The sequence below is a fragment of the Mustela putorius genome, unplaced genomic scaffold, assembly GCF_011764305.1.
Source record: "Mustela putorius furo isolate JIRA1106 unplaced genomic scaffold, ASM1176430v1.1 tig00003913_pilon_pilon_pilon, whole genome shotgun sequence".
Lineage (NCBI taxonomy): Eukaryota > Metazoa > Chordata > Mammalia > Carnivora > Mustelidae > Mustela > Mustela putorius.
Genome location: NW_025422060.1, coordinates 6607056 through 6619131, shown reverse-complemented (window position 1 = coordinate 6619131; position 12076 = coordinate 6607056). Strand labels below are relative to the sequence as shown.

The 12076-nt window shown below is 40.5% G+C and overlaps 1 protein-coding gene across 12 annotated transcripts in view; it reads left to right on the top strand.

The window, feature by feature from the left end:
- The window catches only part of SVIL (supervillin), a 116787-nt gene that overhangs the window by 30796 nt on the left and 73915 nt on the right, over nt 1–12076 (top strand). For all 12 annotated transcript variants that reach the window (XM_045069103.1, XM_004777845.3, XM_013048626.2 and 9 more), the window contains exons 4-6: nt 1894–1951; nt 2067–2218; nt 4590–5223. In XM_045069103.1, the coding sequence (XP_044925038.1) occupies nt 1944–1951; nt 2067–2218; nt 4590–5223 (794 nt within the window). In that variant the 5' untranslated portion in view covers nt 1894–1943. The remainder of the gene's footprint in view (nt 1–1893; nt 1952–2066; nt 2219–4589; nt 5224–12076) is intronic.

The following is a 12076-nucleotide window of genomic DNA, read 5'->3' as shown; positions in this document are numbered from 1 at the left end:
TATGTATGTATGTGTGTGTGGTTCTGACTCATTACTAAATATGACAGCTTTAAAAAAATAAAATAGAAATGAAAGGAGTTGGAAGTTGAATTCCAGAATTGAGGGGCACCTAGCTAGCTTAGTCAGAAGAGCATGTGACCCTCGATCTCAAGGCCATGAGTTTGAGCCCCACGTTGGATAGAGTTAACTTTATTTTATTGTTATTATTTTAGAGAGTTGGGGAGAGGAAGGGCAGAGAGAGAGAGGGAGAATCTTAAGCAGGTTCTATGTCTAGTGTGGAGCTCAACCTAGGGCCAGATCTTATAACCCTGAGATCATGACCTAAGCCAAAGTCAAGAGTGGGACTCTTAGCTAACTGAGTCACCCAGGTGGCCCAAGATGTAGAATTTACTTTAAAATAAAAAAGAAGGGGCGCCTGGGTGGCTCAGTGGGTTAAGCCGCTGCCTTCGGCTCAGGTCATGATCTCAGGGTCCTGGGATCGAGTCCCGCATCGGGCTCTCTGCTCAGCAGGGAGCCTGCTTCCTCCTCTCTCTCTGCCTGCCTCTCTGCCTACTTGTGATCTCTCTCTGTCAAATAAATAAATAAAATCTTTAAAAAATAAATAAATAAATAAATAAAATAAAAAAGAAAATTGAAAAAGGGACACCTGGGTGGCTCAGTTAAGCATCAGCCTTCAGCTTAGGTCATGATCCCAGGGTCCTGGGATCAAGTCCCTCATCCGGCTCCCTGCTGGATGGGGAGCCTGCTTCCTTTGCCTCTGCCTGCTGCTCTCCCTGCTTGTGTTCTTCTCGCTCTTTCTCAAATAAACAAATAAATCTTAAAAAAAATTAAAAATATTCCAGCATTCTTGTATGCCTCCATTGCGTTTCTTCTTTGACTCAACCTTTCAAAGTTCCTTGGACCCTAGGGCTGTTAGTGACACTTCTGCCTGGTATTTCTGGGTCCCCAACAGGAGCCACTCAGATGAGCCTTTGAGAATTCACGTGGTTGAGGAGGAGGTGAGAAGAGAGACCTTTATTCTCCACCAAATTGGGCCATTTCTCCAAAGAAACAGTTATTTGGCATCAGTATCACATGAGACCCTCCCAGCGTCAGCCAGACATTTGTCCATCCATCCGGTGTTACCAGGAGAATTAGGGTTGTTAGTTTATCTATCCACCCAAATTAGAGCGGGGAAACAAATGTTAACATTTCCTGGCAGCGAAAGCCGGTAAGAGGATGCTTAGAACTGTGTTAACCTAAACCGCGGTAAATGTCCATAAAGCTCAATTAGGATGGCTGGAAACACGATCAGCTAGTCACAGATTTTTACAGGTTCAATGATAGGGTGAAATAGGAGTGTGGGGAAACATGGGGTTTGTGGCTTGTTGATGGGCGTGTGGGGGCTCTAGTACTGGTCTTTGCTTCTGCCAACGTTAGAAGTTTCCCATAGCAGAAAAACTCGGAATACTTTGTTGAACGTAGTAAGAATCAAAGACAGATAGTGAGATATCTGCTTGCTGGAGAGATCTTGATGTTCAGGCCTTCTCTGATTCCCCTGGATGAAACAGAACTCATGGTTTTACTTCTTAGCGCAGCCTGTGATATGTGTGTGTGTGTGTGTGTGTGTTTACACATCCCTTGTGGCATCTGCCCTTTCACACTAGAAGACAGTCTCCAGGAAAACACTGCACGGGATCTAAGAACAGAAACATAAGTTCAAGAATATATGTTATTGAACATACTATAACATAAGTTATATACATAAGTTCAATAATATGTAATATGTAAGTTCAATATTAACATATAAGTTTGATAATATAGAAGTTCAATAGATACATGTCTCATGAAGGAATGAATGAATGCATGATACTGAACACTGAAGTATCTTTTTATTCTTCTGTTTTATTTTAGTTGCAGAATTAAGAAAAATCTTTGAACCAAAGAGGAAAGAATTTTTAGAAATGAAAAGGTAAGAAATTGATTGCACCTCGTTAGAAAGTAGAAGAACTTGGTGAAGCAGTATTCACTTTCCCTGAGAACCGCTTTCCATGGCTCACAAGGCCTGTCTTTGGTGCCCTGCACAGAAAAGAAAGAATTGCCCGGCGCCTCGAAGGAATCGAAACGGACACGCAGCCCATCCTGCTGCAGAGCTGCACGGGCTTAGTGACTCATCGCCTGCTGGAGGAAGACACGCCCAGATACATGCGCGCCACAGACCCGGCCAGCCCCCACACCGGTGAGCGTGCTTGTCTGGTGGCCTGCCATCGTGCAGGCGGCCGGAGATGGTTCATGCTGCCTTCTTTACCCAGTGGCATGGGAAGGAAAATGAGATAGTCCACAAAAGTGAATTGTGGAGGTGTACTTACTTATTAAATGCACGTTATTTGTGAAACCTACAATGACACATATGTCAACTCTGCCCCATCTCATAGGTGTGCTCCTCTGGGATCATAGCAGGAAGAAATGGTTCCTCTTGGCACACTGTTGGGAAATTGATGACATCATTTCACTCCTCCTCCCCGCCTGGGACCCCTAGAGGGCAGGAACAGCATCTCCCTGCTGGCCCTCTCAGGGTGCTGGCACAGGACCTGCTGGCCTCTTCTCAGTAAGAGTTCTTAGAGGACTCAGTGAGACTCCTTTAAATAGAATACCCAGGTGCCCAGCACAGAGCCTTAGAGGACTCAATGAGACTCCTTTAAACAGAATACCCAGGTGCCCAGCACAGAGCCTGGTCGCTCGCAGCAGGGAGCAATTTAAAATGAACCTGGACCTTTGAGTGGTTAGGGTTCTTAGTCTATGTGTTAATGCAACAAACATTCTACTTAAATTATTTTAATGTAAATAATTTACATGTCATTTTAAATGTATTGCATGTGTATTTCATATTAAACCATATTTCAAATGTGACAACTTTTTTTTGGTAACTGTCAACGTTAGAAATATGAAATATTCAACTTGGGCTTGGAAGCGGATGACCCATACGGGGCTGTTCTTCTCAACCCATCCCTGGCTCTGCAGCTCCATGCTGCTGCTTTTTATGGCCAGTGTTTTCTGGTTTCTTCCTTACGGCTGTTGATCTCACTTTGTGATGTGATCATGTCACTTACCTAGAGTTCCTGATCTTCTATGGCAAGAAAGCTAGAGAAGTAAGATTTTTAAAAATTACTTGAGAATCAAGAATAGAGTATAAAAATTTGTAGCCAGAAATAAACCCTCATGTATGTAAAATGTGAATCTATGTATTATAATTTAAGCATCACATATTCATGAGAAAGGGAAGACTTGTTTAATAAAATGGTACTGGGAAAATAGGTTATTGTGCAGTAGGGAAGGGGTCATAGACCTCTTCTCACTTACACGAAACACAAAAATAAGTCCCAATTAATCACATGATTAACTTTAAGAAAATAATTAAAAACATGAAAACAGGTGAATATTTCATGCACATTGAATGGGAAAGGACACAGAAACAGCTTGAGAAATCACAAATGACCAGGTCAGTTGACACCAAAGAAAATCTTCCATGTGGATGTCACAGAATATTAAAGAAGTTTGAAATACTCATGAATGAGATTAAGGTTCACGGTCTCAAAAAAAAAAAAAATGCATGCAAACCAATAAAAGTGACACTATGAATTAATAGTATATAGAGCTTAAATAAGCTTCATCAGATATTCCAGAAAAGAAAAAAAGTAATACAAATGCTAATAATTGAAAAAAGCACAAATTCTCTTTTTCTAGTAATCAAAGGAAATTTTTTAAATGAACATTTAATGTTTGCAAGCGAACATATAGTGCAGGTTCAAGTATTAATTGACGCAAACTTTATAGAAATCAACTTGACAGTCTAGCAAGTCTCTTAAAATGATACACTTTTTTTTTTTAAAGATTTTATTTATTTATTTGAGAGAGAGACAGTGAGAGAGAGCATGAGTGAGGAGAAGGTCAGAGAGCAAAGCAGACTCCCCATGGAGCTGGGAGCCCGATGCGGGACTCGATTCCGGGACTCCGGGATCATGACCTGAGCCAAAGGAAGTCGTCCAACCAACTGAGCCACCCAGGTGTCCCTAAAATGATACACTTTTTGATAAAGCAATTAACCATTATCTGTTGTGATAGTAGTCAGAAAATCAGACTGATTAAAAGTTAGAAACAATGAAAAAAATATTGGCAACAATGCAAATGCCCAGGAATATGAGAAGGGTTAAATTAGCTATGGAATGCCTGTTGAATAGAATATTACAAAGCTTTAAAGAATGTCTTCAAAAAAAGACTTCCAAATATAAGAAAATGTTTTATACAGTACATCAGTGGTATATAAAACATAAATTATTTTATGTGGGAGAAAAGAAATCAATTTAAAAAAAAAAGACTAGAAGGAATATATAGAAATGTTTGGCAAATTATCAACTTATTATTTATTATTATGTATTAATGATTATTGGTGATTGGGAGTTTTACCTTCCTATGTTTTCAATGTTAGACATTTTCTATACCAAGCATGTGGCTGCAGTTGGAAAAATTCACTTCTGTGCACAGAAAAGAGTGCAGTCAATGCGCCTCTGTTCTTGAACTCTGTTCGTGTCCCCCCGTGTGGTCCCTTGTAGGCCGGTCCAATGAAGAGGAGGACACTTCGGATTCCTCGGTGGAAAAACAGACCCGTTCCAAACTTTGCACCGAAACCTCGGGCATCCATGCTGAGTCCTCCTGTGGTTCAGGTCTCATGGACACCCAGGCTCTGGAGTCCAAAGCAGAGAGAATCGCACGGTACAAAGCAGAAAGGAGACGGCAGCTGGCCGAGAAGTACGGGATAGCGCTGGATTCCGAAGCGGACTCGGAATCGCCGTCCCGATACACCAAGTCCAGGAAGGACGCCGATGCTGCTGACAAGAGGGGAGGGAAAGGTGACAGACAGGCCGAGCCAGGCAAAGAGTCATGCTCTCTGTACTCCAAGGACTATGCTCTCTCCGGGGGCGATGGGCTTTCGGACACCGAGGTGCTGCTCAACGTGGAAAACCAAAGACGGGGTCAGGAGCCCAGCACCACCGGGCAGGCCCGTGACCTGGCCCCCACGGTTGAGAGTTCCTCATCCTTCCCATTTCCTGGGCGAGACTGTGCCTTTAGTGAAGTGCCAAGGTCCCCAAAGCAAATGCACAGCGTGTCCCTCTCCTCGCCTCGGCCACCGGCCTCCCCGAGCCATTCTGCTGGTGACCCGCCACTCCCTCCTGAGGCCCGAACCAGGTAAGCATTGAGCCCGCTCTGGGCTGTGTTATCATCTTTGCTTTGCCTCCCCTGCGTCAGGGTCTGGGTGTTCTTGGTCTTCTATTGAGGGTTCCGCTGGTGGCAGAAATAGGTAAGATAGGGTTTTCTAAATTTCTGCAGTATCAAAACAGGTTCTGCCCAAGCAAGAAGCTTCAGTTCTTTTTTACAAAAATGATCAACTGAACAGGTGTCATGGGGACACTTTCACGGGAGTCTCACTTACGGATCCTTCTTTTTATGGGTTTCTTACATGCTTTTAATAATTGTCTTTTCCTTTATGTGTTTCTCTAGAATTATATCCAAAACCTTTTATTTTTTTAAGGTTTTATTTGACAGAGAGAGACATAATGAGGGAACACAAGCAGGGGGAATGAGAGAGGAAGAAGCAGGCTTCCTACCAAGGGGTTGCCCGATGCCAGGCTCGATCCCAGGACCCTGGGATCATGACCTGAGCCAAAGGCAGACACTTAACGACTGAGCCACCCAAGTGCCCCATTATACCCCAGACTTCTTAGTGATTGTTTTTGTTGCTGTCATGTAAAATCACAAAGCAAAAGGACCACCACTAACACAGTGGAAGGGTCTCAGTTTAGGGTATGACAAATGACTGCAGTATAGCTTGAATATAATCGTCTCCTATAGCTATGCAAGTATATCAACATGCTGAGAAACAGCTGTGTTGAAGAGCACTTCATTAAAAAGATCAGTCATTAAGAGTAATTGTCATACACAAAGACAACAGCGCCCATTTGGGAAAATCAGAAAAAGGGTAAAATCAGAAAATCAAATGCCAGAAGAGAATATTTGTTCCTAAACTTAAATATCCAAATTTAAATTAAATTTGATTTAAGTTTCCAAATTTAAATCAAATTGAAATTTCTAAATTTGAGTAAGATTTAAATATTTAAATTGAAGTAAAATACAAATATTTAAATCTAAGTAAAATTTAAATATTCAAATTTAAGCAAAATTTAAATATTTAAATTCAGTAAGTGTGATGACCATATTCAAAAGGCACTTTACTTAAACATCCTAGTTTAAAGTTTGGGACAATTGTCTAGGTAGACTTTTATGTGTGTTTTTCGGTCCAAATAGGCATTAGCTTCCCAGGTAAATTGAGGAGAGGTGAGGATCAAGCAAATTTATTTTGAGGGGAAAAAAAAGGGGTGGGGGAGGAAGAAGTATTGGGAAATACTCCTATATATTTCACACTGGGACAGAGCAGTAAATGTGGTCCTCTCTAAGTGGCAATAATACAGCTAAAACAGATCATTTTACTTACTGATGTTTATGGAGTCAAAGAACTTCCCCTACGTAGTTGATCATTCACACTAAAATATTTAGAGAAGTTAACTTCTTAGAGAAGTCAGTACTGTAAAAACTGATACGGGGTTTTAGCCTTTGGGCTTATTTATTTATTTATTTATTTGACACAGAGAGAGAGAGAGATCACAAGTAGGCAGAGAGACAGGCAGAGAGAGAAAGGGAAGCAGGCTAAGCAGAAAGCCCGATGTGGGGCTCCATCCCAGGACCCTGAGATCATGACCTGGGCTGAAGGCAAAGGCTTAATCCACTGAGCCACCCAGACACCCCATAGCCTTTGGGCTTTTTGAAATTTTGGGACTGTGACCTGTTTTCTCTTATTTTGAAATGAAAGTCTGTTGTTTGAGAAACCTTCATTTAGTAGCAGAAAATGTGTTCTTGCCTTAGTGTCTATCAAAGTGAACTCTTCATGTGCTTTGTAAATGGGTCAAAGCAATTTAACGGTCTAATTTAAAAAGGAAATTCGAGATTTACACTTACATGGGTTTGGAGAAAATTCAGAGCCAAATTTCTGATTGCTATATTATGAAAACTTGGGTTGTTAACATGGCATCTGGGTTAGTTGTCTAGATCTCATATGATAGATCCTCAGTGAGATCCTGAATCAGTTGTAATAATAACTAAACTTTGGTTGTGTGCTCCAGGTCAAAAGCTAGGATATTTAATTGTTTTGTGTTAAAATCTTAGTATTAAAAAAGTCTATAATGTAAAATCTTAAGAGGTATTTCTTTCTCAATTATTTGAAGAGGCATATTACTTGGAAGTTTCCATAAGCCTAACCCCAGCCTGTTAGCACTTACTTGACTTTCACAAAGAGAGGATTAAAAGGATTAAGAAATTATAAAGGAATTCTTGAGGCACATGCTTTGTTTATGTATTTTTCAATTTTAAAAAAAGCACATGCTTTATATATTTTTTTAATTTAAAAAAGGCATATGCTTTTTTAAAAGCCATTCAAGACTTAAAATTCTGTGATTTAGAGGCAGAGAAGCACAAATCATTTCATATATATATATATATAAGGAAAATACTGAGATATATTTACATTAAAAGGGATGGAACATAATGTATGACAAGTATGACAGTAAAAGATAAACAAAGATACAAGAAACAGCATGGAGGTTCTTCAGAAAGTTACAAATACTCTACAGTCCAGTAATTGCACTACTGGATATTTACCCCCCAAAATACAAAAACACTAACTCAGAGGAATGTGTATATCCCTACATTTATAGCAGCATTATTTTTTTTTATAGCAGCATTATTTACAATAGCCAGATTATGGAAGCAGCCCAAGTGTCTATTGATAGAAGAATGGATAAAGAAAATGTGATCGATCCATCAATCGATCTATCTATTTATGCTATTCAGCCATAAAAAAGGAATGAAATCTTACCATTTGCAACAACACGATGGAGCTAGGGAGTATAATGCTAAGTGAAATAAGTCAGAGAAAGGCAAATATCTTATGATTTCACTCATATGTGGAACTTAAAACAAAAGAGCAAAGGAAAAAAGAGAGGGGATGGTCAAACCAAGAAACAGTCTTGAACTATAGAAATGATAAGAGAATAAACTGATGTTTACCAGAGGGAGGGCATGGGGGGGATGGGTGAAACAGGTGAAGGAGATTAAGAGTACACTTACCATGGTGAGCACTGAGTCATGTATGGAACCATTGAATCATGGTATTGTATAGCTGAAACTAATATAGCACTGTATGTTTTTTTTAAAAAGGATTTATTTTGTAATGACTACAGCAATTCATCTTGCAAAGATGGATTTAAATGAATTAATATTCTGCTTAGATATCCTTTCTTTAGAGCTCAGATATTTGGGTGTCAGAAAACCATTGTTGTCTGATTTCCATTTGGGGAGAAGAAAGACAAAAAATACTTTGTGAATTATAACAATAACCAAGGAAATCTCAGTGTCTTAATAACCATAAATGAAAATGCTTGTCATCCAGTATGGAAATAAGTAACAGAAATGTTGAGGGAGATGAAGGGGTAACTAAGAAAACCATCTACAGATAATTATTTTATTCCGCATATTTTTGTGGATATACCTAGCATTGAGATGCACTATTTTTCTCACTGCTGTACTATACTCTCTCATCACCTTGCTCTGCCAATGTCTGCCAATGTCTGAACTAACTCATTCCCATGTCATCATTTTATTTTGTGCTCACTAGCAAGAGGCTGTTTTTTTTTTATCATTAATTAAATACAAATGTCACTCATGAATATACCATCAAAGACTTCCTATGGTATCCTAAAAATCCACCTCTGAGCCAGACATCAAATGCACAGTTTTTGTGTGTGTTCATATACACGAACACATGTACAGATGGAACCATTAAGAGCATTCTAAGCTCCTAACAGTCTTGAGGGCTGAACAGTACATTTAAATTTATTAGAATTTGTTAATGTTTATTTGAACATTTGTATGATTAAGAAAATACATATGTCACAGGGTCTTTAGCTCAAGAAATCCTGTAGCTGCTTGGAAGTTCAGGAAAGCACGTCCTTCTGAAAGAAATGGAGAATATATATATTCACAGAAGAGCCTAAGATACCTCTTAACCCCAACCCCCAATTTCTGCCAAGCCCCTTCAATTTAGAATTTCAGAATTGTGTTTTCTAGAGAGGGAGTTTTGCTGATAGGAACCATTCTTTGTTAATTAAGCCATTGTGAATTTTAGGATAAAATTCAAAGAGATCTGGGGCCTGTGGGTTATTCAGATTTTTAAAAATCTGAGCTGTTACTAATGGAAATCCTGAATGCAGAATTTTTATTTCTTAGTTAATTAAAAAAAGAAAGAAAGAAAGAAAGAGGAGAAAATGCACCATATTTGTTACTTCTGTGAGTGGAGAATCTCAGGACCTGAGTTACACCTGCTGTTTTCCTGAGCGTCCACTGTGACTCCCTGTTCTCAGTGACCTGTGTATTGGGCAGAGGAAAATTTCCCAGTGGTGATCCACTCTAGAAAACGCCCTCTGTGTTTCATCTCTCCACTTCTGGAGAACCGAGGTCTGGAGACACCTAGGTGTCCTGGAAAACCTAGGTCTCTAAAGAAGAGACTTCCCTGTACGCTCACAGATCTTGTAATGGGACAGAACTCTTTTCACCTTTTAGCCCCTGTACCCCCAAATATCTTGTCACCTGCTCTACTAGCTTTTGCCTGTTAAAATATGGTTAGTTCATTCCCATGTTTTTTTTTCCTTTTTCTTCTGTTCTCACTGGCAAATTAACAATTTCTGTTCACTGAACTAAATATGAATAGATCACCAAGAACCCTAGCTAGTATGTCCAAAAATTTAAACACCTGCCAGAGTGTAAGGAACTGAGCTGTGTGTGCGTGCCCTCGCATGTTCACATGCCTGCACGGACCCACAAGGCAATCCTTAGCACGTTTTCCAAACAAGCAACTTGAAGCATATAAACTGTTCATTTTAATAGGATGCCTAGTTAATAAGCATTCTTCTTCAGCTGAATACTGTTTTATAATTAGAAGCTGTTACATAATTAGACCTGGGCACCCACAGGGTGAAACCCACAGAGCTGAATTTGACTTCACTGTGACAGCAGGAAGCACTTTTAAGTCTGTTGACTCTTAGGAGTTACAGGGAGTTAAAGCCCATCATTACAGACTTAGGGATAGAGACCAAGAGCAGCTCCTGACCTCTGTGATGACTTAGGGTTGAGTTCTTGTTTCCTGGTAACATAATTCTCTGCTAACCAATTGCCACATCGTTAGAAAGTTCTATTATACCCAAGGGTCAGCCTCTCACTGTTCTCTTGTCCCCAGTGACCCTGTGTTCCTCTCCCAGGGGAGTGACCTCTGCCTTATGGAGAGCTGGCTCTCCCCAAGCCCTCACAAGAACAGATCTCAATGTTAAAGAATGTTAAATTCTTAGAAACAAAAATAATCCTGGAGATTATTTAAAAATGGATTTTATATGTGAAAAAACTAAAGATTAAAGAATTGATTTAAGACCATAAGGCTGCTTTGACAACATTGAGGCCATCATCCATCACCCATTCATTCATTCAGTCAAGTTCCCTTGCATCTGCCTGTTCTTCCTGTTGTGCTCTGCTCCTCTTACTTACGTCAGTTCTATTACCCAACACTGAAAAAGAGGGTTTGCTGGTTTTGCCCTTTGAAGATTAGAGATCTTTAGGAAAGAAGACTAGAGGTATTAGAGAAACAGCATATGTGGATTTATATAAGGTCCTTAACAACTTGGCCCTTATAAGCAAAATGAAAACTTGTAATTTAGGAGAGTTCGAATACAGTAGGCATCCATATATCTATGCATACCTCATAGGTATTGATTTATGGATTAGTTTCAGCTCTGACATAGTTTAGCTAATCACTGAAGAAAATTATATTGGGTCTCTGGTCTGCGAGGCACTGTGCTTGTAGCTGGGTATAAAAAAAAAGTGTAGGAAATAACTATAACATGATAGGGTAAATAAGTTTCTAGAGATCAAGGTTGGGTGCCAGGGGAGTACGAAGATGGAGTATTAACCTTTCCTCCATGGAGAAGTGGTCACAGTGGAACCAAGTCCTTAAGGATGTGGTGGTACCTCCTCCCAGCACGAAGGCACCAATGCCCAGTGAAGACTGAGGAGGAGGTGGGATGAGGCTGAGTGCTGGAGGGAGTCGTAGAGCCGAGTAGTCACAGAGTGCCGAGCAGTCGTAGAGCGCCTCAGATGACATATCAAGGCATTTAGCCTTTGCCTTGTGAACAATGGGAAGTTTCTGAATTTTATTTATTTATTTATTTTGTAAAGATTTTATTTATTTATTTGAGAGAGAGTGAGAGAGAGCATGAGAGGCGAGAAGGTCAGAGGGAGACAGAGATCACTAGCAGGCAGAGAGAGAGGAGGAAGCAGGTTCCCTGCTGAGCAGAGACCAGGACCAGGACCCTGGGATCATGACCTGAGCCGAAGGCAGAGGCTTTAACTCACTGAGCCACCCATGTGCCCCGAGAAGGTCAGAGGGAGTAGCAGAGGAGCTGGGAGCCCTATGTGGGACTCGATCCCGGAACTCTGGGATCATGACCTGAGCTGAAGGCAGTTGCTTAACCAACTGAGCCACCCAGGTGCCCTCTGAAGCATTTTAAAGCAAGGATGATTGATTCTGTGTTTTAGAAAGATTGCTCTGGAGGAGTGTGGAAGGTTGATCTGAAGGTGAGTTGATTCCAATCAGGAAGACCATGGACATGTTGGCAGCACTTACCCAGCCTGAAATAGTGAAGTCTGTGCTTCCAAGTTGGCCTTCATCTTTAACTTGGTCCTGTTTGGCATTTCATTAGAGAGGATATTAGTGATACGTTGATCAGTTTGGTGATGGTGAGGTAGAGGGTGGGAGGAGGGTTGGAGCAGGAAGGGAGATGAGAGAGAAGAGAGCACATGTACCTGCACTAGGGTTAGAAACTAACAAGATGAAATTTAAGAACGTCTTCTACCTAGATGGTGGAGAAAATCTGTGTACAAGTTC